Genomic DNA, 26,451 nt, shown 5'->3' with positions numbered 1-26,451 from the left:
AGCTTGACTTTGCTGTTCTCTTCTCATGATTTTGGGGCTATAAATAGATGTGGCTGTTCCTCCACCCGTATGATTAATCCCAGTGCCAGACTGAAGTATCAGTTGTGATTAATTCCAGGCACAGGTGCCCCCTCCAAAGGCTCCAAGTGAAGGTAACAGAACGCGCTCCCACGGCGCTATCAGCAAAACACTGCAGCAGCCGCGCTGGGGAACTTCAAAACAGGCTCTGCTTAAAAATAGGCTGTTTGAACACGATAAAATATTTTGTTCTGTGCTCTTCAGAGATTTGTTTGAGAGCTGGAGCTGCCATTACTGTGGAGACGCTGCTGTTTGGTTTCCCCCCCCCAAGCCCAGGCCAGTGTTCCTGTGTTTGGAGAGCACACAGAAAATCTGTGTGGGAGCTGGCTCGAGCCCTGTCTGCAGTTCTGAGCTCAGCCTGAGCACCAGGGTTTCCTTTACAGAGGGATTGGACCTAAAGCCAAACCTAACAGTGCTTAAGAGAAGGCTGAAGGGGACATTTCACAGGACCATGGAGTGGCAGAACAAGAGGGAATGGCCTTAAGCTGACACAGGGCAGGGTTAGATGGGATATTAGGAAGAAATTCTTCCTGGGAGGGTGGTAAGGCCCTGAACAGGTTGCTCAGAGAGGCTGTGGCTGCCCCATTGCTGGAAGCATCGAAGGCCAGATTGGAGGGAACTTGGAGCAACCTGGGATAGTGGAAGGAGTCCCTGCCCATGGCTGGGAGTGGGACTGGATGAGCTTTAAGATCCCTTCCAACCCAAACCATTTCATGTGGTATAAAGGGGAACAGATCTAAGACCTGCATTTCACATGACATCAGCAATTCTCCTTATTTCCCATACGAAACTGTCCATTTCCAGGGGCTGTGTCAGGCCTGGCAGATGCTCTGACTGGAGCACATGATATGACCAGAGGGAGAAGTGGGAGTGCTTGCATGGCTACCTGGCAGGAGCAGCAGGGCAGAGCTGCAGGTCCTTTCCTGCTGTGTGCCATGGGGATCTGGGCCAACACAGCCCAGCTCTGGCCATCACACCAACACAGCCCTGTGACCACACTGACCCTGCAAGCTTTGCCCGTGTCTCAGTGTCACTGTGGAGGTGGTGCCATGTCCTGAGTGTCCCTGTCCTTGCAGGCTGGACGGCGCTGCACGAGGCCTGCAACCGGGGCTACTACGACGTGGCCAAGCAGCTGCTGGCAGCAGGAGCCGAGGTCAACACCAAGGGGCTGGACGATGACACCCCCCTGCACGACGCGGCCAACAACGGCCACTTCAAGGTCGGGGTGCTGGCATTCACTGCTCTGCTTTAAATGGCTCTTCTGGAAACTTGTGCTTGGAGCAGCCCACTGGGAAAACACAGATTCTGGGTATTTTTGTCTCATTTCCCATGGAGTGGGCAGGAATTTGTGTTCAAGGCCAGGTTGGATGGGGCTTGGGTTGGTGGAAGGTGTCCCTGCCCGTGGCAGGGGGTGGCATGGGATGGGCTTGAAGGTCCTTTCCAGCCTAAATTATTCCCTGATTGTGTGAATTTCCCTGTCTCAGAGCTGTTGAGTGTTTTAATTGATGCTCCTCTGCACAGGGGATAGTTCCTTCTTCTGGAATTGGGACAGGAGCATGATTTTGTTCCTTCTTCTTCCCCCCCTTTCTTTCCTGCTCAGGTTGATTCTTAGAATCTCAGGATCATTAAGGTTGGAAAAGATCTCCACAATCATCGAGCCCAACCATTAACCTGATGCTGCCAGTGCACCACTAAACCCTGTCCCTAAATGTTTCTTGAACACTTTGAGGGATGGTTATTCCACCACTTCCCTGGGAATGTTGCTGAGGCTTCTCTCTTACATTAGTACCACAAGGCATGTCTTGAAGACAGCACTCTTTTAGTTATGGAAATACTTGGAATCAAAACATTGTGAGCATCTTCAAGCCTCAGTTTCTCTTTTCAGGTGGTGAAATTGTTGTTGCATTATGGAGGGAATCCTCATCAAAGCAACAGGAAGGGCGAGACACCTTTGAAAGTAGCAAATTCTCCCACCATGGTGAACCTGCTCCTGGGGAAGACCACGTACCCCTCCAGTGAAGAGAGCTCCACAGGTGAGATTGGCCTTTCTGTGGCCAGGGCTGGGACAGTTGTGGCCTGCAGCTACCACAGAGACCTTGAGAGGACAGTGAAGTTAAGACTCTTGTCAGATGCTGCTGTGGTCAGGAGCCCACCCGTAGCTGTAACCCAAATTCAGACAACATAACCAGCAGCTTTATCTTGGGGGGCTGTTTGCCCTGGAAGCCAGCACTGAGATCACTTCCCTGGTGCAGTTGGGATGTAGGATTGGAAGCCCGTTGCTGGTAAATGGATGTCTTACCTTTGGAAGGTGGTAATTGCAGTGGAGAGGAGGAGGTTTGCATGCCCTCCCTGTGTTCCTGTCCTTCAACACTGGTGTTTCAGGTTCTGCTTCCAGGCTGTCCCTGCTACAGCCTCTTCCACCAGTGCCACCATTGTGGGACACTCTGCAGGTTTTAATTAGTGCAAACCAGAGTTTTCAGTCTTTTGGGGAGCCTTGACCTACACTGTGTGCAGTCATAACCCTGTTCCAAAGTTCTCATGATACACCCAGGATGTTATTTTGAGGAACACCCCATGCAGGCTGGAGCTGGAGGAGCTTCCTTCCAACTTGGCTGCCAATTTGCAAAGGCTGGGTGAGGCCAAAGGACATCAGGGCTGTTGGCAGGGGTTGGTGTGTGCAGGAGACCAGTGCTGTTCCCTCCCCAGAACCCTTGGCAGTCCTTAACACGCTGTTCTCTCTCTGCAGAGACCTCAGAAGAGGAGGACGCCCCTTCCTTCGCTCCCTCCAGCTCCGTTGATGGCAATAACACAGACTCAGAGTTTGAGAAGGGTTTGAAGCACAAGCCCAAGGCCCAGGAGCCCCCCAAAACCATCACCCCGGTGAAGGACGAGTATGAATTCGATGAGGACGATGAGCAGGACCGGGTCCCGCCGGTCGATGACAAACATTTGCTGAAAAAGGATTACAGGAAAGAGACTAAAGCAAACAGTTTCATTTCCATACCCAAAATGGAAGTGAAAACTTATACTAAAAATAACACAATTACACCAAAGAAAGCTGCCCACCGCATCCTGTCGGACAGCTCGGACGAGGAGGAGACCAGCGTGGCCGTGGGCACGGGGGAGAAGCTGCGCCTCTCCACCCACTCCATATTGCCCAGCAGCAAAATTCGGGAGCCAGCCAGCACCAAGGCGCCCAAGGAGAAAAGCAAAGTAAAAAAGAAGCGGAAGAAGGAGACAAAAAGCAAAGAGGTTCGGTTTGGCAAAAAAAATGACAAGTTTTGTTCCTCTGAATCAGAGAGTGAAAACGTGGAGAGTGAGGAGGATGATAGAGACTCTCTACAGAGCTCTAGCTGTGTAAAGGACTCAAGGCTAGTGCTAAAGGAATCCTCCTTGTTTAACTCTCTGTCTGCCTCATCGACCTCTTCACATGGGAGTTTAGCATCCCAGAAACATAATCCCAGTCTTACAGAACAGCACTCCAAGCACTGGAGGACGGACAATTGGAAAACCATATCTTCTCCAGCTTGGTCAGACGTCAGTTCCCTATCGGACTCCACCAGGACGAGGCTGACCAGCGAGTCAGACTACTCGTCCGAGGACTCGAGCTTAGAGTCACTAAAGCCAGTCAGGAAGAAACCAGAGCACAAAAAGAAAAACACCCCCCACAACACTGTTTCTGAGAAAAAGAATTCATTCCATAGCAATGTGGATGGAGCAATTCCAAAGCTGGACAAGGAGGGGAAGGTTGTTAAAAAGCATAAAACAAAACACAAACATAAAAACAAGGAGAAGGGACAGTGTCCCATCAGCCAAGACATTAAAATAATCAAAACATTTTCTTTTGAGTTTGAGGACTCTAAACAAAAGCCTGAGAAAGGCTTGATAGTAGAGACAGAAAATCCAGTCGAAAACAAGTTGAAAGTGTTAAAGCACGATCGGGAACACGGTAAGAAGGAGGAAAAGCTCCCCAAAGGTAAAGCAGAGGAGAAAGAGTGGTTGTTTAAAGATGAGACTGGAAAATCCTCAAAAGAGGAGAAATCATTAAGAAAAATCAAAGATGGTAGCAAAGACCTGAGCAAATCCTTCAGAGAAGGATTGAGTAAATCAGAAAAAGAGAAACCTGTCAAGGAGAAATCTCCCAAGGAGGAGAAGCCGAGAATACACAAGGAGGAGAGAAAGAAGAAGTCAAAGGATAAGCAGTCCAAATCTGAGAAGAAGAATGAGCTGAAGGAGGAGAAGGTTTCTAAACTAGAGAAAGAAAAATCTTTCAAGGAAGAGAAGGAAAAATGCAAAAAAGAAAAACTTTACAGGGACGAGTCTGGGTTTGATGAGTTTAATAACAAAACTCAGTTTGCCGAAAGCGAGGACACGAAGTTCAGCCTTTCGGACGATCAGCAGGAGAGGTGGTTTTCAGACTTGTCCTCTGATTCATCCTTCGATTTCAAGGGTGAGGACAGCTGGGATTCTCCAATAACAGATTTCAGGGAGATTAAAAATGACAGCGTGGCAAAACTAATCATAGAACCTGTGAAAGAGGAAATTAAAGACAAGAAAAAGGAAAATAAAATTAAAGAGAAGAAGGAATACAACGAGAAGCGGAATGAAAAGGACACTTTCTTAAAGAAGAAGGAGAGGGATTACGTGGAGAAAAGCTCCGAGAAGAAAAAGGACCAAACAGACAGACACAAAGTTACTCCCAGTTATTTACCTGAAAAGGATAAGAAAAGGAAGGATTCCGTGGAGACTGGCAAGGAGAGGAAAGAAAAAGACACAGGTGAAACCAACAAAGACAGAAAAGATTCCTCTGACAGCTCTAAAGAGCGAAAAGATCCCAAGACGAAGCAGGAGGAGCCCTATCGAGATGACTTCAAGGAGTATGGCTGTGAAACATTCTTCAAGGATAAGTCTGACCCCGAGTTCAGTGGGAAGACCCTGGAGAGCTGGGAGAGGCACCATTCTGGGAAGGAAAAGGAGAAGAAAGATGCTCCTGATAAAGAAAAAAAAGAAAAGGTAAAGCCAGAAAAATACAAGGAAAAATCCAAAGAAGGCGACAAGGAGAAAAATGAAAAAGCTGCTCCAGAGAAAATCCTGAAGGACAAAGAACTAGAGAAGAGCTTCAAAGAGAAGAAAGAAACCAAGGAGAAGTACAAAGATCTTCACAGTAAGGACAAGGAGAGGAAGAGTTCTTTCGACCAGGTGAAGGAGAAGAAAGAGAAAAACTTTTCCACAGACAGAGACGATTTCTCCGAGAAGAAGGACGAGAAGAAAGGCAAGGAGAAGAGCTGGTACAGCATCGCTGACATCTTCACGGACGAGAGCGAGGACGAGAGGGACGATTACAGCCTGAGCGGGTTCAAGGTGGGCGACTCGGCCGGCAGCGAGGGGCATCGCCTGGACAGCCTGCAGGACAAGGACGACAGCACGGCCGACAAGGAGCTGTACCCCGACAAACACCGCAAATACTCCTCAGACCGGCAGCACTCGGAGAAGCAGAAGGATAAGGAGTCCAAGGAGAAGAAAAAGGACAAAGGGACATCGGAAGGGGGGAAGGAGAAGAAGGAGAAGAGTTCCTTTGAGAAACACAAAGAGAAGAAAGATAAAGACTCCAGTGAGAAGTACAAGGACAGGAAGGAAAGAACCTCCATCGATTCCACTCAGGAGAAGAAAAACAAGCAGAAGCTCCCGGAAAAGGTTGAGAAGAAGCATGCCAGCGAGGACAAGGTGAAAAGCAAACATAAGGAGAAGCCAGACAAGGAGCATTCCAAAGAGAAGAAGTCTTCAAAAGGAGGGGAGTCGGAGAAGAGCCTGCTGGAGAAGCTGGAGGAGGAGGCTCTGAATGACTACAGGGATGACTCCAATGACAAAATCAGCGAGATCTCCTCTGACAGCTTCACGGACAGAGGGCAAGAGCCAGGACTCACCAGCCTCTTCGAGTCTTCTAACCTCTCTCTGACCGACGCCGCTGAAGAAAAGTTTAAGGACTCTCTCCCTTTACCCTGCCTTCAGGACAAGCTCAAGGAGAAGGAGAGGCACCGACATTCCTCATCTTCCTCAAAGAAAAGTCACGAGAAGGAAAAAGCCAAGAAAGAGAAGACAGAGAAAAAGGAAAAATCAGAAGAATTCAAGGACTCCAGCAGCAGAAAGGATTCCACTCATTATGAAAAGGATTTCTCTGTGGATGGGGAGACTTTTGGCTCTTCCTACAACATGAAGGCAGACGCTGATGAGGAACCGGAGAAGAGCATTGATTACTTATATTCTGAAAAGAAGGATAAAAATGATTCTGAAAGAGAGCTGTCAAAGAAGGCGGAGAAAGAAAAGACTTACGGTTCCAGCACCATCAGCACAGCTAAAGAGAAAAAGAAGCGGGATAAACACAAGGAAAAATGGAAGGAGGAAAAGGAAAAGCATAGGGACAAACACACAGATGGTTTCTTTAAACATCACAAAGATGAGCCAAAGTCAACACTCAAAGATAAGGACGGGCCTCAAGTTACCACCTTCAAAGACAAATCCAAGGAGGACAACCTCAAATTCGGTGAAACCAAACTGAAAGAGAAGCTTAAGGAGAATCAAGACAAAGACAAATCAGAGTCCATAAAAATAAGCAACGGGAATGAAAAAATAACCCTTTCCAAAGACAGCGGCAAGAAGGATGCCAGGCCGAGGGAGAAACTTCTGGGAGATGGTGATTTGATGATGACCAGCTTTGAGAGGATGCTGAGCCAGAAAGACCTGGAGATCGAGGAGCGCCACAAAAGGCACAAGGAGAGAATGAAGCAAATGGAGAAAATGCGGCACAGGTCCGGAGACCCCAAGTTAAAGGACAAACTCAAAAGCTCGGAGGATGTGCGCAAGAGGAGCCTGGATCTGCCAACCAAGAAGCCGCTGGCACTGGACACGCAGCTCAAGGACAAGAAACTCAAAGAGTTGGGTCCCCTGACTCCTATCCTGTCACCGGAAAACAAGGCACAGCCTGCTGTGGGGACGGACTCCAAGGACTGGATCACGGGTCCTCAGCTGAAGGAGATCCTCCCAGCATCTCCCAGGCCAGATCAGAACAGGCCCACGGGCGTCCCCACCCCGGCATCCGTCGTGTCCTGCCCGAGCTACGAGGAGGTGATGCAGACGCCCAGGACTCCATCGTGCAGCAACGAGGACTACACGGACCTGATGTTTGAGTGTGCAGACTCCCAGCACTCGCTGCCCATCTCCACCATGTCCATGAACGCCTGCTCTCCTTCCTTCTTTGACAGATACACCAACGTTTCCAGCGGGCTCCCCGAGAACCCCAGTCAGACCCCGACTCGCACCATACCCTCCTCAAACCTCTACCGTTCCATCTCAGTGGATATCAGGAGGGCGCCTGAAGAGGAGTTCAGCGTTGGAGATAAGTTTTTCAGGCAGCAAAGTGTCCCGGCAACATCGAATTATGACTCTCCAGTACAGCATTTAATGGAGGAGAAAGTTCCTCTTCCCTCTGTTCCTGCTGAGAAGTTCCAGTGTTTGTCTCCTGGGTATTACTCCCCGGATTATGGAGTTTCCTCACCCAAGGTGGAAGCTTTGCACTGCGCGCCGGGAGCCGTCAGCGGGGTCGCCCAGTCCCCCGAAAGTGTCTTTTCTGGTTTACAAGCAAAATCCTCCCCTTCGCACAGGGACGAGCTGCTGGCTCCTTCGGTGGAAAGTGCTCTTCCCCCCGACATCGGCATGCCCTTGGATACCACAGAGGAGCAGCAAGCCACTGCCTCCATCATGCCACCAGAATCCACCTACCTACCACCCATCGAAGAGAACCATTTCAGTTCGGCAATGCCCGAACAAAACAACATAGACTGGGATAACCCTCCCTCCCGAAACCCAGACACCGCCATTCCTCCCAGCCTGATGGGCAGCCCTGCAGAGCACCCTGTCACCTGGTCCATGGGCTCAGAGCTTCTCATGAAATCTCCCCAGAGGTTTTCCGAGTCCCCCAAACCTCCACTCTGTACCCTAGAGCCGATTCATCCCGCGCCAGTAGCCTTCATTCCCACAGAGACTTCCTACCCCGTTTCTCCCATCTCGTACCCTCTGTCAGTGTCTGAACCGAGGCTGGAGGAAGTCAAGGAGGATGCTGAGGAAGCAGTTCCAGGAGAAATTGCAAATGCCGAAGAGCAAGCTCCGTACATGTCCCCTACTAGGTTAGACACCTTCTTCAACAACTGCAAGCCTCTTCCAGAGGAAGCACCAGAGATCCCTCCAGAGCCCCCCTGTGTGCCAGCAGAACCTCAGGCCGAAGTCGTCGCTGCGCCAGAGAACAGCTATATGGAAAACAACAATGCAGCACCTGCGAACACAGAGGAGGCTGTGACGTGGCCTGACCCCTTCACCAACACCGAGGATGAGCTGGACCTCGGCCCCTTCTCGCTGCCAGAGCTGCCACTCCAGCCTAAGGACGTTGCAGAGACAGAGATGACCGAGGCAGAAGCGGTGGAGGAAAGCCCAGCAGCAGCTTCAGAACCGAGCACTGGCATCATCAAAGCCAACACGTCCGTGATAGCGTCCAGTGAGCCGGAGGAGCCACCAGCCAGCCAGGCAGCAGCCACCCTGCCCACAGACACCGAGCCACCAGCAGAGGAGCAGAAACCAGAAGTGGCTGCCCAAGAAGCCGCCTCAGAAGCGCTGAATGCAGCTGAGGAGAAGGCAGCGGAGGACTCGGAAGCGCAGGTTTTCCAGCAGACCCCGTCCGAGCCCGCGCCGGCAGAGAGCAAAGAGGTGGAGGCCGTGCACGAGGAGCTGTCATCGGCTGGTGGGGTGGCAGAGGGCAGCTCCCAGCCCTGTCCTGTGCCCGTGGCCAGCTCCGAGGCTGGCGTTCCACAGGACAATGCTGCAGCCCGTGCTGGGAGCCAGGCCCCGCCATCCCAGCCGGACGCGCCTGCTGGCAACGCTCAAGCAGAAATTGTTGAACCAGTGCAAAAACCAGTAGCAGAAGCTCCCAAACCACCCAAAATAGAAGAGATTCCTCAGCGGATTACCAGGAACCGGGCTCAGATGCTCGCCAACCAAAACAAGCAGAACGCCGCCGCGTCCGAGAAGGAATTTCCTCCCGTCTCTGCGCCCGTCACGCGTGCCAAGGGCCGCATCACGGAGGAGGACGATTCCCAGGCCCAGCACCCGCGGAAGCGCCGCTTCCAGCGCTCCAACCAGCAGCTGCAGCAGCAGATCAACACGTCCACCCAGCAGACGAGGGAGATGATCCAGCAGACCCTGGCAGCTATCGTCGATGCCATCAAACTGGACGACATCGAGCCCTACCACAGCGACAGGTCCAACCCCTACTTCGAGTACCTCCAGATCAGGAAGAAGATTGAGGAGAAGCGGAAAATCCTGTGCTACATCACTCCCCAAGCTCCACAGTGCTACGCTGAGTATGTCACCTACACAGGCTCCTACCTGTTGGATGGCAAACCCCTAAGCAAGCTCCATATTCCAGTGGTGAGTCACCTTCTCTCTTCAGCCTCAGAAACTGTCCCCCCCTCGCTGTTACAGACCACATCCAAGTTGTCCCCCATGCCCTATGACCACCTTGGAATGTGCCCCAACCTGCCTTTAGAATATGACACCAAATCTGAGCTTGGGTAAGTGCCTGGCTGTGTGGTAAATGCAACCCGAGTTGCTGCATTTTTGCAGAGAAGACTTTGGGCTGTGCTGAGGGACCTGAGGTTTGGTCAGGCTTTAGAGCAAAGTTTCTAAGAATCCACTGGATTTGAGGCTAGGAGGTAAAACTGCTCTTGCAGCAGTGTAGTAACAGGATAATGAACCTGGAACATGGGAAAAAGATGGCTCTTAACTCCTGCCATCATTTTCCCAAGCTCTGCACACTTGGCACGGGAACCAGCATTTCACTGCTGTGCTGAAGGAGCACATAAAAACGCATCGATAAACTTGGTGCTGCAGGTGATAAATCTGGGATCCAGGCTGGAGGAGAAGGCCCAGTGTGACCAGGCTCTATTCCTTGCCACACACCCTACCCTGCAGCACGAGGGCGGGTCAGGCTCTGGTTGTTCTTGCCAAGCCCTTACCCTCACTCAGTCTGAGCACTGGCAGGACTTTGCCCTTGTCAGAGCTTCTCCACAGGCACCCCATGGTATATCCCTGCTCCCTGTGTGGCCAGCACACGTTTTGGGGGGGCTGTGGCCCGCAGAGGTGCTGCTCTCACCCCTGCCTGTGCCCGCAGATCGCGCCGCCGCCGTCGCTCGCGGAGCCGCTCAAGGAGCTCTTCAAGCAGCAGGAGGCTGTGCGGGGCAAGCTGCGGCTGCAGCACAGCATAGAGCGGGTAAGGGACGCTCCAGGTGGGCAGCAAGCCCCCGATTCCCCCTGCTGGCAAGGCTGAGGCTGCCATACTCACTGCTCTGCTCTTCCTCAGGAGAAGCTCATCGTGTCCTGCGAGCAGGAGATCCTGAGGGTGCACTGCCGGGCAGCCAGGACCATTGCCAACCAGGCCGTGCCCTTCAGTGCCTGCACCATGCTGCTGGACTCCGAGGTGTACAACATGCCTCTGGAAAATCAGGTCAGTGCCTGCCTCGGTGGTGAGGAAGTGTCTCAGGAGCTCTGTGAGACCCTGAGGGAGATGGGCTTTTCTGGGGGGATGGAAGCAGGAGTTACTAATGCTCTCCTTGCTCAGGTCACCCACCACGGTTCAGGATGTCACCTCCCCCGGAAGACAGGGTTATTGAGAAGGAATTGTTATCTGTGAGGGTGGAGAGGCCCTGCACAGGTTGCCCAGAGAAGCTGTGGCTGCTCCATCCCTGGAAGTGTCCAAGACCAGGTTGGATGCGTTCTGGAGCAACCTGGGATAGTGGAAGGTGTCCCATGGCAGGGGGTGGAATGAGATGGGCTTTAAGGTCCCTTCCAGTCCAAACTATTCTGTGATTAGGAACATCATTTGCCTAATCTGCCTCAGTTCCTACATGTGTGCTGGGGAAGGAAATAGATCCAGGAATGTGGGATACAGGGAGTTCATGTCTGTTAGAAGCAGAGATGGCTCGTGAGTCTTGGGACCCTCCGTCCTTCTTGGTCAGGGTCATCTGCACAGTGGAGAGATTTCCTTTACTACACTCTGTGTAGTGTCTCTTCCTGTGGAAGGAAGGGAAGAGAAACATTACACTGCTGCATTGCAGGAGGGATCCTGGGCAGGGATAGGATCCTGGGATTTATTAGCGAGCTGTGTATTGATCCAGGAGCTCTGATTTATCTGTCAGCATTTCCCAGCCAAGTGTCTGCTGCTGCTGTCCTCGCATGAGCTGAAGGAGTCAGAGAGGTGCAGGTGCTGTCATGGGCTGATATGGACAGATTCCCTGTGAATCAGGGAGAAACAGGGAGTGTGTGCACATGGGTGCATCCCCAATCTGAGGCTGAATCCCTTGAAAGGCTGCAGGAGCAGCTGGCAGCAGTGATGTCCATCCTCCCTCCCTGCAGGCACCACGGTGTTGAGGAGTGAATATGAATATGGGCTGTGAGATCTGTAACTGCTTAAAGTACAAAACTAATCCTGTGTCCCTCCCTTCGCTGTCCTGTCCTTAGGGAGACGAAAACAAATCAGTCAGAGACCGTTTCAATGCACGACAGTTCATTTCCTGGCTGCAGGACGTGGATGACAAGTACGACCGGATGAAGGTGAGAGCTGTGGGAGCCCCGTGCTCCAGGCAGGGCCATTCCAGGAGGGTTCTGCCCGAGGCTGGAGCCTGGGAGCTGGTTTCCAGCGCAGAGTGGGTGTCCAGAGATTGTCAGGCCAGTGTTGCATGGGAGTGGATGCTCTGGAGGGCTGACAAGCCTTTCACGCCCAAACTTTCGGGTTTGCCTCGGCTCCTGCTGGAGCTGGGCTCTGCAGACATCCCAAATCCAGGTGTCCTGTGTGTGGCAGCCCTGGCTGCATGTCCCCTGCCTTTGCTTGCCACTCAGCCCTCACGTCCCGTTGTTGTTTCCCAATCCAGACATGCCTGCTCATGCGACAGCAGCACGAAGCAGCTGCCCTGAACGCGGTGCAGAGGATGGAGTGGCAGCTGAAGGTGCAGGAGCTGGACCCCGCGGGGCACAAATCCCTCTGCGTGAACGAGGTGCCCTCGTTCTATGTGCCAATGGTCGACGTGAACGATGACTTTGTGCTCTTGCCGGCATGACAGTTCCAAGCCAGGAGACATCACTGAACACTGGCGAGGACGGGAGCGCTCCGAGGTCGGGCGGTCGAGCTCACATTCACCCTTAACCGCTTGCTGATGAATCCCTGGTCAGAGGAGGAGGAAGCAGCAGCTATCGGCAGAAAACAAAACAATAAGAGAAAATAATTGCACTTTCTTCACGACGTGTCCCTCGCTTCCGGACTGCCGCGGCTCCGCGGGGCAGCGGGCGGGGCGCAGCTCCTCCCCACCGGGGAGGCTCCGGGCAGCGCGGGCAGCGGGCGCTCGGCGGCCCCGGGACTGGCCGAGGCGCGGAGGGAGGAGGCCAAGGACACCGTGTGTGTGTTGCAGAAGCTGCTGAGCGGGGCCAGCAACCACGTGAAAAACCATGTACTTGTGAACACCGTGATTTCCAGCTCTCTGTTTTCCACCGGGCGCGCATCTCCTCTCTCGGGAGAAGCTGCAGTAGGAAACCATGGGGGGAGGGTGGGGGGTGTTTGAGTTTCTCGTTCCATCATGGGTATGTCTTAAAAAAAAAACAAAACGGAAAAAAAAAACAAAAAAAAAATCCACAAACAGAAAAAAAATACTACAAAAAAAATTTACATTAAAAAAAACCAACAAACCAATTAGAAACAAAAGGACAGTGTCCACGCTGGGCAGCGGCGGCTCCGGAGCGGGGACAGCTCCGGGATGTGCCGGTGGCCCCGCAGCAGCCGCTGCCACCGCTGGGGACGGGCAGAGGAACGGCCGGGGAGACGGCGACGCAGAGAAAGGACTTTGCCAACTGTGTTTTTAATGGAGTAAAATCCACGTGGTTTATATATTTTTTTCCTTTAATCTTGGGCATTTCGTTTCTCTTTCTGAGAACATAACTTGAAAACACTACAGAGCCAATACTCATATAAAGAAAAATTGTATCCCATAAATGCTGTACAGTTTTTATATACATTAACAATGTACTTTTGCTGCCTTCTAGATAATTTATTTTGCAACACATTACTGCACAGTTGTAAATAACTTATGTACTGTAACATCACTTTCAGTTATGTGTAAAGAAATAAATAAATTAATTAAAATTATCTTTGTATTTATAGTTCACCCTGGGCAGCAGTTTCCCTGTCAAGGAAAAAGTTGCCCAGATCACCTGCCCGTGGCAGGGGATGGAACAAGATGAGCTTTAAAGCCCCTTCCAACCCAAACTATTCTGTGATTTTAAACATCATTCTCTCTTTTCCATGCCTCTTTTTGTGCAGTGGGATTGGAACCCTCCAGGGGTGGGTCATGAGGAGAGGGACCCCCCGTGCTGGTGAATTCACTGTCCCCAGAGTGACTGAGCAGGAGATGCTGTTTTTGGGGTTGCAGAGTCTGGACAGGGGTGGGTGGATCCAGGCAAATTCAGTCTCAGCAGCTCAGGGATGCAGCTGGAGGCAGATCCCAGGGCCTTTCCAAGACCTCTGTGCCGTCCTTCCTCCTGCTGCCCAGCCTTTCCTGATGGCTGCAGCTTCCAACCCCAGGCAGGAGCGAGAGGTGGCCCCAACATACCCCCACTGCCAGCTCTGGGTTCTCCAACTTCCTCTGTTGGGTTTTCCTGGTGCTTGTTCTGGCCAAGTGTCTGAGCTGCCTCTTTGGAAAGCAGAGATGCTCCAAATGCCATTTGTTCCTCTGCTGGCATATCCTGGCTGGGGGGACCAGAGGGGACCCCTGGATTCAGCCCCCAGCTCCCCCCTCAGTGCCACCAGCTTTGCAGCCACTGGAGGAATTTTCCAGTCGGGGCAGGAGGATCCTGGAGGTTTTCACTCCATCACAGCAGCTTCGGAAGAGCCAGGGGGTTCCCACCTGCCCAACCCTCAGCCCCTGCTTTGGCACCGCTGGCACCAGGACTGGGGCTCACACAGCCACAGCAGGACGGGCAGTGCCATGTCCCAGCTGCTGCCAGAGAGATTTTCCCCCCCCATCCTTGTCCTGGGCTGTGGGATGAGTGTGGTGGGGCACTGGAGCAAGTGCCAGGACCGGGGGCTGCTCCTGTGTCAGGGGCTTTGAGAAAGCAGCCACAGGCAACAATTGTTCTTTAATTAATTTCCATCCCTGGTCTTTATTGTGTCAAATAGCCATAAATTTGTCTCTGTAGTCACAGAGAGGCCTTTTATGAGCATGTAAAGCTGGAAAGTCCCATAGGCTCATCTGAGCACGGTGCCTGTGACCTTGGCAGTCTCCAGGGTCAGTTTTCCTCCCGGTGCTGTAACTCCCAGACCTGTGCGGGGGTGTGGATCCCTCAAAGGGAGGCAAAAAAATGCAGATGGGAATTTTAAATGTGATTTTTCAACGTGAATTTGCGGGTGTGACATTTCAGTGTGATTTTCAATGTGATTTTTGCAGATGGAGTTGTTCCACCATTGCAGGTCTGAAGCTGAGCGCCCGAGTGATGCTGCTGCCCCCAGAAGTCACGTTTGTGAGTAAAGTTTAAAAGGAAGAAGGAAATAAAAGCCTGCCAGCACCTTCCCTTCCTAGAGGGGGTGGCACAGATTCCACTGCCCCCGCCTTTGAGGTTTGGGGGGACCTGGGTGCATTTGTGGGTGTTCAAACATGGGAACCCCTGGCTGCAATCCAGGACCCCCGACACCAGCTGGGCTGGGGGGTCCCCAGTCCTGAGAGGGGTCTGGGGCACCATGGAGAGGAGGGGCTGAGCTGGGATGGGGGCACTGAACCGGGACTCGGGGACAAGCAGGGCTGGGGGAGGGCAAACTGGGGCTGAGCTGGGATGAATGGGGCTTGGAGAACCGAACTGGGGGGCTTGGGAGGGGGAAAACCAGGCTGGGAGTTCATTGGGCTGTGGGAAGTGGGTTCAGTGCTGGGGGGAGCGAATCGGGACCGGGGCTGGGGTTTGTGAACCGGGCTGGGGAGACAAACCGGGCTTGAGGGGCGATCAGACCGGGACTGAGCCTCGCGTTGGGGGGGAGCGAACCGAGACTTGGCGGGTCTGAACCGGAGCTGAGGACTCCGAACCGGGACTGGAGGTGTGAACCGGGGCTGGAGAGTCCGAACTGGGAGCTGGGTAGGTCCAAACCGGGCTGGGGAGTCTGAACTGGGTCTGGGGGTCTAAACCGGAGCTGAGGAGTCCGAACCGGAGCTGAGGAGTCCGAACTGAGTCTGGGGGACTGAACCGGGGCTGGGGGCTCAGATCCAGGGTGAGCCGTCGGGGCGGTGCCGCGGGGCGGGTCCGGCCGGTGCCGCCCCACCTGCCCGAGCGCTGTGGCTGTCGCGGTGTCGCGGTGTCGCGGTGTGGCGGTGGCGGTGGCCGCGGCGATGGCTCTCGGGGGGTCGCGGCCGCGGGGCCGGCGGGCTGCGGGGGGGTGGGCCCCGTGCGCGGCGCTGGCGCTGGGCTGGGCGCTGGGCTGGGCGCTGGGCGCGGAGCCCCCGCACCGCTGCCGCCCCGACACCGCGCTGCTGCCGCCGCCGCTCCGCCGCCTCGGGGGCCCCGCTCTGCTCCGCGCCGCCGTCCCGCGCCTCCCCCGCGGGGGTTGGAGCCCCTGCCAGCTGTACCGGTATCCCCCCGGAGCCCCCCGACCCAACGGCACCGGGCCCTGCACCCGCGGCTGGCACTACGCGCTGCCCGCCGCCGGCCTCCGCGCCAACCTCGTCACGCAGGTGGGGCGCGGGCTGGTGGCACTGAGGAGGGGTCCCGGGGTTGGGGAGAGTGGGAGACCCCCGGGCCTGGGGCAGTTGTGCGGTGCTGCAGGGGGCTCAGGGGTCCCTGGGTGAAGGAGGGATTGAGGGAGGGGCCTGGGAATGCTGTGGGGGTGGTGGAAACCTGCGAGGAGTCGGAGGGAACAAAGTGGGGGGTCCCAGGCACCAGAGCAAGCTGGGGGCTGCAGGAAGGATCCCACGGGAAAGCCCTGGATGTGCAGGGGGGAGCAAGGTGAATGACCCCATGGAGGGGGTTTGGGGCTGGCTGGGGCATCCCTGGGGAAAGGTGGTGAGGGGCTGGAGGTGTCCAGGACTCCCGGAATCTGTCCCCTCACATCTGTCCCCACGTTTCTGTTTGTGGGGTGGGGGCTCTCCAGAAGCCCCCCGGCCCCATCCATCCCAGCCCTGTGGGCAGTGTCAGGGGCTCTGTCAAGCCCCCCGTGCTGACACCTCCCCGCTGTCCCCGGCAGTGGGACCTGGTGTGTGCATCGCGCTGGAAAGTGCCCTTGGAGCAGACCACGCACCTGCTGGGCTGGACACTGGGCAGTGTCACCGCCGGCCTGGCCTGTGACAGGTAATGGGGGTCCCCGGGTAGCCCCCGCGGGCAGGGGGCACCGTGCCCAGCCCCTCTCACAGCCCGTCCCTGGCAGGTTCGGCCGCCGTCCCACCTTCCTGCTGTCCCTGGCGCTGGCCGTGCCCGTGGGTCTCGGCGTGGCTCTGGCTGTGAACTTCCTCATGGTGCTGGTGGCCCGGCTGCTCTTCGGGGCCGCGCTGGCAGGAGCCTTCCTGGCCCTCTACGTGGCACGTGAGTGACGGGGGCATCCAGAGGGCACTGAGGATGCTGCAGGATGCCCTGGGGTGCGGGATGCTCCAGGCTCTGGGATGTACCAGGGTGCGGGATGGTCTGCAATGCGGGATGCAGGGTACAGGATGCCCTGTGTCCTTGGCACCCACTGTGGCCCCTTCACCCCCTGCCAGGGCTGGAGCTGTGTGAGCCCCCGCACCGGCTGGGGGTGACAATGGTGGCCGGATTCTTCTGGATCGCCGGGGAGCTGCTGCTGCCAGGGCTGGCTCTGCTGTGCCGAGACTGGCGGGTGCTGCAGGGCGCTGTCACCATGATCCTGGCCCTGCTGGCTGCCTGCTGGTGGTAAGAACCCCCCGGGCAGGGGGCTGCGCGGGGCTGGGCTGTGCCCCGGGGCTGGTGCCAAGCAGCTTCCAGCCCGGCACACCCTGCCCAGGGCTGTGGGGAGATCAAAGGCACCCGGGGCTCTCCAGAGGCCCCCCACCCTGGGTAAATGTTTGCTCAGGTTTGAAGCTGAGGGTTTCTGGGCAGCTTTGCTTTGAAGCCAGGTGGGAAGGTCAGTGCTGGAGGGTGGCCAAGCCCATGGGGAGCCCCGTGACCTGACACTCATGCCCCAGGTGCCCGGCGCTGCTGCTGGAGCCACCGCGCTGGCTGCTGGCCACAAGGCAACTGGAGAGGGCCAGGAAGACCCTGCAGGCTCTGGCCGAAGATAACTGCCCCCAGGACAGCCTCCTTACAGGTGTGGGGGCGATCAGCCCCTTCCCAAAGCCGTGGTTGTGGGGGTGGTGTAACAGAGGCGGCTCCATCCAGGGTTCCCTTTTCCCGGCAGAGCTGGAAGCCCTGTCCGACGAGCCCCCGCGGCCCCGGTACCACTCAGTGTGTGAGATCTGCAGCACCAGGGTCATCTGGAAGAACGGCGTCATCCTCGGCTTCGCGGCGTGAGCGCCGGGGCGTGTGGCCAGGGTGGCCGTGGGGCGGGGGGTCCCACTCGCCACCCGCTGACCCCGCTGTCCCTCAGGTTCATCGGCTCCGGCATCCGCCACTGCTTCACCCGCAACCTGCTCCCGCACCTGCCCCACTTCTTCTCCTCGCACCTGGTGCTGGTGAGCACCGAGGCGGCCGCCTGCCTGTTCGTGTGCCTGACAGCCGAGCGCTTCGGGCGCCGCGCCATCCTCCTGCTCTGCACCGTCCTCACCGGCATCTCCTCCCTGCTGCTGCTCGCCCTCACCCAGTGTAAGACCCTCGCGGGCCCCCCGGGACCGGGAGGAAGAGAGGTGGGTGCAGGATTTGCCCCCTGATGTGCTTCACCCCCTCCCAGACCTGCTGGAGCTCATTGTCCTGACCCTGTCCGTGGTGGGCACGGCCGCCTCCCACGCCGTCACCATGCTCAGCATCTTCTTTGCCAGCGAGGTTCTCCCCACCGTGATCAGGTAAGGGGGAGCCTCCCCCGTCCTGTGCCACCCCGGGGCGGGGGGCACGGGGCAGGGCCCCCTCTGAGCGTGTTCCTCCCGCAGGGGCGCCGGCCTGGGCCTGGTCGTGGGGGCCAATTTCGTGGGCAAAGCCGCGGCGCCCATCACCGCCATCCCCAACAGCCGCGGCTTCTTCCTGCACCACGTCGTGTTCGCCTCCTTCGCCATCCTGGCCGTGCTCAGCATCATGTTACTGCCCGAGAGCCAGGGCCGCAGCCTGCCCCAGTCCCTGCAGGACGGCGAGAGCCAGCGCCGGCCCCCCCTGTTCCGCCCCCCTCCCCGTGAGGACCACCTGCCCCTGCTGGCCCCCCACGCCATCCCCCACGACTACTCCGGCCTGGCCTCCTCCACCCAGAGGACGCTGCGCTCCCCGGACCCCCCCCGCGAGATGTAGCCGTGCCCCCCGCGCTCCCTGGGGGTGTCCCTGCTCCGAGGGGAGCAGAGCAGGGTGGGACCCCCGCCCAGGGATGTTTTGGGAGCAGCAGGACCCGTGGTGCGGGTGGGCTGGGGGAGCAGTGCCCACCCCGCGGTGGGGCCGGATCCTGCCCCAGGAGCAGCGGTGCTGGGAGCCCTGGGGCGGGGGTGAAGCCCCCCCGGGGGTGCTGCCGGCTCCCAATAAAAGTGCCTTGTTTCTACGGGTCGCTGGTGTGGGAGGGGTCGCACACCCCCGCCACCAACCCCCGCTCTTTATTGTGGGGGTGACTAGGGCTCTCCTCGCCCCCTCCCCAGCTGTGTGGAGCTCACCCGGGCGTCCCCCCCAGGTTTGCTGAGCTGGGCTCTGCGGGGTGTGAGTGTGCACCCCCTGCACGGAGGGTCCTCGTTGCACACGCGTGTGCGAAGCCGCTCCAGCCGGGCATCCTGTGCGGTGATGCCGCTGCCTCTGGGCATCTCCTCTGCGTGTGCGTGTGTTTGAGTGTGAGCTGCTGCTGTCCCGGCCCTGCCCCAGCCCCTCCCTGGGCAGTGGGGTGCCCCTCCTGCCCCCCATCCCCGCTAGTGCCCGTAGAGGTCGGCCAGGCGGCGGAAGCGGGGCCCCCACTCGCTCAGGTAGTCGTAGTCCTGGTCCTCGTCCGTCAGGCTGGACACGATGGAGCTGAGCGGGCTGGCGACCGAGCCCGAGCCCTCGTAGTCGTAGATGAGGGCGGTGTCGTAGGGGGGCACGCTGGGGTCGCTGTCAGCCGCCTCCAGCCCCTGCAGGGACAGGGCGTCACGGCCAGCCCGCCGGTGATGGGGGACAGAGGACAAGGATGCCGGGCCCTGACCCACCTCATTGATGAAATCCTCGATGTCAGAGGGGCTGCTGGGCAGCTTGCGGGGGGCCATGGGGGTCCCGGAGCTGAGCGGGGCGTCCCTGCGCAGGGGGGGCTTGGCCCGGGGGGAGAAGAGCTCGGGGTGCCGGAGCTGGTTGATGTCGTAGGCGTCCTGCGGGGCCGGGAGGGGTTTAGAGGTGCAGGGCTGAGCTGCGGAGCCCCGGGACCCTCCCTGCCGTGTGTCCTGCTCACCTGGTCCTCCTCGCCCCCGCCCTGCTCGTCGTAGTTGAGGATGTTGTCGCGCATGTCGTCCCGCGAGCGCTGCAGGAGCCCCTTGCGCAGAGCCCGGCGGCGGCCGCGCACCCGCGCAGCGCCCAGAACCGCCAGCACTGCGGGGACACGGGGACACGCGTGTGGGCATGGGGAGGCACGGGGTGATGGCTGGGGTGGGATGCAGTTGAGCTGGGAGACGGGATAGGGGTGGAGGTAGGGATTGGGATGGGATTGGGGTGGGATGGGATGGGAAATGAGGAAAATGAGGGAAATGAGGGAAATGAGGGAAATGAGGGAAATGAGGGAAATGGTTACGGGGGTCTTGATTGCGGTCAGAGGGGGTTGCTGGGTACGGGGGAGGTGTTGAGGGTCGTGGGTAGGGTTGGGTGGGAGGCCAGGACCAGCACAGGGCTGGGGTGCCGCGATGGAGGGGCGGGGGGATGGATGGTGGGGGTCTCACTCACCAAGGAGGAGGATGGTGCTGCCCAGGATGATCATGAGCGCCCCGAGGGTGATGCCGGCCCCGGCGGTGGCCGCGGCCAGGGCCCCGTCCAGGCAGGTGCCATCCCGGCCGCAGTGACACACCGAGACGTTCAGCAGCTGCTGCTGCTCCCGCGGAGGGGTCCCCGAGTCCCGCAGCAGCAGCGGCAGCGAGTAGGGCCCCTCGGGCAGCTCGGCCAGCACGGCCAGCACGGCGTGGGTCACTGCGGGGGTGGGCAGGGTGTGAGCGGGACCTTCAGTGCAGCATCCCCCCCCGTCCCCGGCTGACCCTCACCATTGAAGCGGGCGAGGCTCCAGTTGCGGGCGAGCTGGGGGTGCTGGGGGCTGAGCTGGAAGTGGAAGGGGGCTCCATGGGGGGGTCGGTCATCGTCGGTGGCCCCCAGGAGCAGGGTCCCCCCTCGTCCCGGCCGCCCGCAGAGCACCCCGGCTGGCGGCTGCAGCTGCGGAGCGTGGTCGTTCACCTCCAGGATCTCGATGGAGAGGGTGCCGGTGGCCGAGAGCGGGGGCTCGGCTGGGTGGGGACAGAGCAGAGGGGTCAGCGGGGTCAGCGGGAGCGAGGGGGAGGCAGCGGGGATGGCTGCTCACCATCGTCGCGGGCGAGGACCAGGGCGATGTACCAGCCACCCTGCAGGAAGGCGGACGGGTGCAGCAGCTCCCGCTTGGTGCGCACGGTGCCGGCGTGAGGGTCCAGCTGCAGCCAGTCCGCGGGGTCGTAGAGCAGCGCGTAGCTGTGGCCGAGGGGGTGCGTGAGACATCACCCCAAAACCCCCCGGGGGTGCCGAGGGTGATGGGAGGGGAGCGAGACTCACCTGAGGGTCTGGATCTGGTGCGTGTCGGGGTCGCTGGCGGTGTAGGTGGTGATGGGGGTGCCCGGGGGTGTCCCCTCCAGGACGCTGATCCGCCGCGGGTTCTCGCGGAACACGGGCGCCTCGTTGACGTCCCGTACCCGCACCCGCACCGTGGCCAGCGCCCGGGGGCTACCTGGGGCCGAGGGCTCCAGCGGCCGCTCGTTCTGCACCGACACCGTCAGCTCGAAGCGATCCCGCACCTCGTGGTCCAGCGGCTGCGGGAAGGGCCAGGGGTCAGCACCTGGTGAGACCCCCGGTGCCCCCCGGCTGCCCCGTGCCCACCTTGACCACCGAGAGCACGCCGTCGTTGGTGTGCGGGTCGGTCCGGATGGCGAAGGCGCCCTCGGGGTCGCCCTCCAGGATGGTGAATTTGGCCAACCAGCTGGGCGAGCCCGCCAGGTCCTTGTCGTGCACAAAAACCTTGCCCACGTCCACACCGGCCGCCTGCTCCTCCACCTCCATGGAAAACTGGGGGAGAGCGGTGTGGGGCTGGACTCTGCCCCTTTGGGATGCTGCAGTGCCCCGGGGGGAACAGGTCCAGCCCCGCTGACCCCGGCACGTCCCCAAATCCCACCCGGCTCTACCTCCTCCTTGGTGAACTCGGGAGGGTTGTCGTTGATGTCCTCCAGGTAGATGACGGCCATGGCCGTGGTGGTCAGCCCGTCCCCGGACATGTCGGCCGCCTGCACCGTCAGGTTGTACACCGCCATGGTCTGTGGGGAATGAGGGGTCAGAGCTGAGCCCCTCCAGTCCCCAGGGAGCACAGAGATCCCCCAGCTGCTGCCCACCCACCCTGTCCCCACGCCTGGGTCTGCCCAGGGATGGAGCTGTTTTCACCCCGTGGGGTGTCCCAAATCCCGGTGGCCCCCAGTCCCACTCAGGTGACCCCATCCCGCTACCCTCGCGGTCGAGGCCGGGCCGTGCTGTGCAGATCTCCCCGGTGGTGGCGTTGATTCTGAACATTCCCGCAGCGCCCTGCTCCAGGATGGAATAGCGCAGCGCCGCGTTATCCGTGTCGGGGTCGTCGGCGTCGGTGGCATCCACGGTCATCACGCAGGTCCCTGTGACCGCAGGAGCGCCCGGTGGGTGCTGGCACAGGGCTGGCTCAGTCCCCCCAGCCCAGCCCAGCCCAGCCCAGCCGGACCCACCTGGCTCAGCCCCCTCCACCACACGCCCGGTGAACACGTCCTGTCGGAAGAGCGGCCGGTTGTCGTTCTGGTCCACCACGATGATCTCCAGGTCGGTGGGCTCCTCCAGGGTGACCCCGCCCAGGTCCAGTGCGAAGGCTCTCAGCTGTGGGAGCAGAGCGGGGGGCTCAGGTCTGGCTGACCCAGGGAGGGGCTGTGGGCACCCAAAATTATCCTTACCCGGTAGCGATCGTTCTCCTCCCGATCCAGCATGGCGTTGAGGAAAACCTTCCCGCTGAACTTGTCGATGGAGAAGATGCCCAGGGGCTCCTCATCCACCCCCGGCCCTTTGATGCTGTAGATCACCCCTCCAGGCTGCTGCTTGTCTGACTTGATCTGCCCCAGGAAAATCAGGGCTGGGGGTCCCAGGCTAGGGGTGTGTGTGCCCCTCTGGGGGTGCCCCTGTGTAATCCCCCTGCCCAAGGTGTCCCCAGTCTCTGGAAGAGAGGGCGGGGGGCTCTCACCTACCTGCACCAGGAGGTGGGGGATGCGCTTGTGGTTCTCCGAGACACTGATGGGGGGGATCACCCAGGCCCTCTTCACCCGCCGAGGAGCCTCGTGCTGCCGCCAGCCCTGGGGGGCTGCGGGGCCGGGCTGGGCTGGGCTGGCACCCTGGGGGGGGGGACACGATGCTGCCAGAGACCCCAAAACTCCGGAGTGGGGCAGAATGGGCAGGGAGCTGCAGCTGGGCTGGGTGTGCACAGTGGGGTACACGGTGCTGGAGTTCTGGGTTCCCCTGATGGGGTTGGGTCTGGGGTAATGCAGAGCCCACCCAGCTTCTCTGGGAGCTTCGTGTCAGTGTCCCCTGCCACCCCGGTGTGACGGTGATGGGTGTCCTGCCGGGCTCACCAGGAAGGGGTGCCCCACAAATGACCCTGGTGGTGCCCTGGGCATGGGCTGTGCCCCACAGGGGGTAGCACCCGTGGCCTCTCCCCCATGCCACCATCACGACATGGATGTGGCAGCAAGGGTGGAGGGGTCAGGGATCAGTTCAGGCTGTCAGCGTGACCCTGGGGGACAGGGCTGGGGTACGGGGGGAGGCAGAGGGAGTTGAGGGCCTGGGGTGGAGCTGGGAGCTGTCAGGGGGAGATTTGGGAAGGAAACAAGGGGAACAGGAATTCTGGAGGGCTGCAGTGGGGTCAGGGAGCTGTGGGGGCAAGGATGGGTTTAGGGGCTGTGCGGGACCGAGGTCAAGGATTTGGGGTGATTGTGGGGGGGCCCGAAGCCATGCGGAGTGTGGGAGGGGGGGGCTGGGGGTGAGGAAGGGGCAGAGAGCTGCGGACCCCCCAGGTCCATGCCAGCCTCGTCCTGGCACTGTCCCCTCCCCGAGGAGGGAGCACATCTGGGCAGTGCCAGCCTGGCACCCACATCTGTGCCCAGCTGTGCCTGCACCGCTGGCTGCAGGGGGGTCCCTGGAGCCCTAGGGGACAGGGGAATGGGGCAGTGGGGCTGGCTGTGCCGGGGGTCCCTGGGGAGGGGGGTGTGCGGAGGGGGGCTGGTACCAACCCCACGGGATCAGCAGGACCAGGGGCTGGTTCCGAGGCTCGCGGGCTGCGCTGTGGCCTCCAGGTCTTTCTCTGAGCCCTCCCCCAGAAGGAGAAACCCCCCTGCCCGACCCTGGGGGCCGCTGGAGCTGGGGCGGATCGGGATGTGAGGGAGGGACGCTGGGGGACGCTGTTCTTGTGGGGTCTGCCCTGCAGATCCCCTTTCCTTCCCCTGCCCTGAAGCAGCTGAGCACAGGGTCCAGGCCAGAATCCCATCGGCCCCGTGTGGCCCCAGGATGAGGGGCTCTGGGGGTCGTGAGTGGGTAGAGGGGCGCAGGAAGGTGTGAGGCCATAGCTGGGGTAGAAAAAAGAGGAGCAGGGTGTCTTTAAGTGCCTAACCCTCCCCCAAATCCCATCTCAGCCCATCCCGCTCGCAGGCGCAGGCAATGTGCCGGAGCCGCAGGCCCCCCCCTGCCACCGCCATCTGTGGGGTGGGAAATGCCTCAAGAGGGGCTCCGAGCCCCCATCACCCCCAGCCCCATCCCCGCTGCCCATAAGGACGAGTTTCCAAGAGGTTTGGGGTCCGGCCACCTCCTGGATCTGCGTGCAGGCTCCCCATCCCAGCCAGCCCTCCTGGGGCACGGAGATGGGGTCTCCATCCCTCCCCATCCCACCCATCCCCGCCGCCCCGGTGTCCCCCCACCCCTTACCCGAGCGCAGAGTGGGGCGAGCAGGCAGGCGAGGAGGAGCGGGGGGCCCATGGCGGAGCGGGGCACAGCCCGGCCGCCGGCCCCGAGCTAAAATAGCGGCGGGACTGGCTGAGTGACAGCACAAGTGCTGCGGGCACCCGACCCCCCCGCGGGCAGCTGGCCCCGCCGCCCCCGGCCCGCAGCCCGCACCCCCTGCCCGGCCCGGCCCGGCCCGGCGGGGGCCCGGCGGGGGAGATGCGGGGGGCGTGGAGGGATGCAGGGGGGCACGGGGGGGTCCCCGCTGGCCGGGCCGGGGGAGAGGGGGCCGGGGCCGGGGGTGCGCAGCCCCGGGCAGGGCGGGCGGAACGCGGCAGCTGCCGCCGGGCGCGCTCCGGGGATGCCGCGACGGGGCGAGCGGGAGGGAGGGGGAGAGCCGGGCCCGCTGCCCCCCCGGTGCTCCGGGACAAGGACCGGCACCGGCACAGGGACAGGGACAAGAGCAGGGACAGGAGCAGGGACCGAGACAGGGACCGAGACCGAGAGACACCGGCAGTGGGACAGGGACTGGCATCAGCACCGGCACCGGCACCGGGACAGGGAGAAGGGACCGGCATGGGGACAGGGACATGGAGGGGGCAGGTACAGGCACAGGCACCGGCACCGGCGCCAGCACCGAGAGAGGGACAGGAACAGGCTCCGACACGGACGGTGTCCTGCCGGACACCGACAGGAGCCTGGACCTGGACCAGGACCGGGACCGGGATCAGGACCGAGAGCGGAACCGAGACCGGTTCTTCCTGCCCCGCTCGGCCGCGCTCCCGTCGGGGCGAGCCCGCCCGTCTATTCCCGGCCATTCCCGGTGCCGGTGCCCTCTGTGTTGGCGTCGGGGCCCGTCCCAGTGCGGATTTGGGAACGGGACCGGTGGCACCTCGCGGTCTCCCGGTCCCGGCGGGTTCCCACCGGGCGGGTGCTGCTCCGGGAGTCCCGACAAGGCTCTCGGCCGCCGCTGTCTGTCCGGGCACTGTCCTCCGACCCCCGGTCCCGGTGCTTCCTCCGACCCCCGCGGCCGGTCCCACTGCTGCCCTCGACCCCCGCGGCCGGACCCGGTGTTTTCCCCGACCCCGCGGCCGGTCCCGGTGTTCCCCCCGATCCCCGGTGTCTGTCCCGGTGTCGCCGCCGTGCTGTGGCACCAGATGGCAGCATCGTCCCGGCCACCAGCCCCGGCCCCGGCCGTTCCCGCAGCTCTGGGGTGCCGCACCGGGGAGCGCCCCCCGCCCGCCGGAGCGGGGTCCCGGGGGTCCCGGGGCAGCAGGGATGGAGAGCCGCGACCCCTGGGCAGGGCGAAAGGGTCGAGGGGTTCTTGCCCTCCCGGGAAGCCGAGTCTTGGGCCTGGCAAGGAAGTGTTCAATGTGTCGGTGACACTGGTCCTTGTCCCTCTGCCCAGCATTGTCCCTTCCTGAGAATAAATGCCCTCGGTGCCCTCCCGGTGCGGGTCAGCTGCACGGGGATGGGGAATAAGATTTGGGAAAAGGGATACAGGAGGAGGGATGCAGGAGGTGTCCTGTCCATAGCCCGGAGCTGAGCAGTGGTGGCAGGGCTGTCGGTGTCCCCAAGGACGTGTCGCGAGCGGGTGAGCGTCGGGCGCCGCTGACCCGCGGCGTGGCTGGGCCGTGGCGTGGGCAGCGGCGCTCACTTGCCCGTCTGTCTGTCCGATCCCATCCGTCCGCCCCGCTGTCCTGTCACCCCGCATCAGTGTCAGGGCGACGAGCGGCCCCGGCGGCGCTGGCCGGGGGTGCTGGCGGCTGCCCCTGACCCTGACGTGCCGTGGCAGCCGAGCAGATGTTCCCTGCCACCGGCACCGCGGCGCGGGGCTGGCAGACGGTGACAGGCTGTGACAAGGCGCCAGTCCCGCTCGTGGGGACGGGGCTGCCGGTGGCTGCAGCACGACAGGGACCCCCGGCCCCCCTGCTGTCCCTGCACTGACACCCCCTGTCCCTGCAAACCTGCGGTGCAGGGATTTGGGGTCCCACA

The 26,451-nt window shown here is 60.0% G+C and overlaps 3 protein-coding genes across 3 annotated transcripts in view; 2 read left to right on the top strand and 1 right to left on the bottom strand.

The window, feature by feature from the left end:
• ANKRD11 (ankyrin repeat domain 11) overlaps positions 1 to 13,315 on the top strand; it is a 127,160-nt gene extending 113,845 nt beyond the window's left edge. Inside the window, exons 7-13 of the mRNA XM_088172141.1 lie at positions 1,155 to 1,297; positions 1,964 to 2,111; positions 2,825 to 9,552; positions 10,295 to 10,393; positions 10,484 to 10,627; positions 11,641 to 11,733; positions 12,051 to 13,315. Coding sequence (XP_088028267.1) covers positions 1,155 to 1,297; positions 1,964 to 2,111; positions 2,825 to 9,552; positions 10,295 to 10,393; positions 10,484 to 10,627; positions 11,641 to 11,733; positions 12,051 to 12,236 — 7,541 coding nt within the window. The 3' untranslated portion in view covers positions 12,237 to 13,315. The remainder of the gene's footprint in view (positions 1 to 1,154; positions 1,298 to 1,963; positions 2,112 to 2,824; positions 9,553 to 10,294; positions 10,394 to 10,483; positions 10,628 to 11,640; positions 11,734 to 12,050) is intronic.
• A 1,726-nt stretch (positions 13,316 to 15,041) lies between these two features.
• On the top strand, positions 15,042 to 18,908 carry SLC22A31 (solute carrier family 22 member 31). Its single transcript, XM_014874422.2, has 9 exons — positions 15,042 to 15,881; positions 16,391 to 16,494; positions 16,571 to 16,725; positions 16,899 to 17,067; positions 17,340 to 17,461; positions 17,552 to 17,660; positions 17,741 to 17,955; positions 18,041 to 18,152; positions 18,237 to 18,908. The coding sequence occupies exons 1-9, from the start codon at positions 15,540 to 15,542 to the stop codon at positions 18,583 to 18,585; spliced, it is 1,677 nt and encodes a 558-aa protein (XP_014729908.1). The 5' UTR covers positions 15,042 to 15,539; the 3' UTR covers positions 18,586 to 18,908.
• Positions 18,909 to 19,132: 224 nt separating this feature from the next.
• Positions 19,133 to 24,492, bottom strand: CDH15 (cadherin 15). Its single transcript, XM_088172142.1, has 14 exons — positions 24,435 to 24,492; positions 22,716 to 22,828; positions 22,428 to 22,583; positions 22,209 to 22,353; positions 21,960 to 22,121; positions 21,645 to 21,796; positions 21,343 to 21,528; positions 21,022 to 21,275; positions 20,798 to 20,940; positions 20,487 to 20,723; positions 20,176 to 20,415; positions 19,691 to 19,827; positions 19,455 to 19,610; positions 19,133 to 19,379 (listed from the first exon to the last, which is right to left on the bottom strand). The coding sequence occupies exons 1-14, from the start codon at positions 24,490 to 24,492 to the stop codon at positions 19,182 to 19,184; spliced, it is 2,337 nt and encodes a 778-aa protein (XP_088028268.1). The 3' UTR covers positions 19,133 to 19,181.
• Positions 24,493 to 26,451: the final 1,959 nt, after the last annotated feature.

This window comes from Sturnus vulgaris, chromosome 12 (genome assembly GCF_052056855.1).
Source record: "Sturnus vulgaris isolate bStuVul1 chromosome 12, bStuVul1.hap1, whole genome shotgun sequence".
In the NCBI taxonomy this organism is placed as follows: Eukaryota; Metazoa; Chordata; class Aves; order Passeriformes; family Sturnidae; genus Sturnus; species Sturnus vulgaris.
Note: the sequence above shows the minus strand (reverse complement) of the source record. Positions and strands in the feature narration are given on the sequence as shown.

What these genes read in the sequence shown, in the direction of transcription:
- CDH15 (XM_088172142.1), bottom strand. Translation starts at nt 24,492, where the DNA reads ATGGGCCCCCCGCTCCTCCTCGCCTGCCTGCTCGCCCCACTCTGCGCT. An exon ending in CACCAGATCCAGACCCTCAG is followed by an intron (nt 20,941 to 21,021) that starts GTGAGTCTCGCT and finishes CCTCGGCCACAG; the next exon opens with CTACGCGCTGCTCTACGACC. An exon ending in GCGGGGGCGAGGAGGACCAG is followed by an intron (nt 19,611 to 19,690) that starts GTGAGCAGGACA and finishes CCGGCCCCGCAG; the next exon opens with GACGCCTACGACATCAACCA.
- SLC22A31 (XM_014874422.2), top strand. Translation starts at nt 15,540, where the DNA reads ATGGCTCTCGGGGGGTCGCGGCCGCGGGGCCGGCGGGCTGCGGGGGGG. An exon ending in GTCATCCTCGGCTTCGCGGC is followed by an intron (nt 17,661 to 17,740) that starts GTGAGCGCCGGG and finishes GCTGTCCCTCAG; the next exon opens with GTTCATCGGCTCCGGCATCC. An exon ending in GCTGCTCGCCCTCACCCAGT is followed by an intron (nt 17,956 to 18,040) that starts GTAAGACCCTCG and finishes ACCCCCTCCCAG; the next exon opens with ACCTGCTGGAGCTCATTGTC.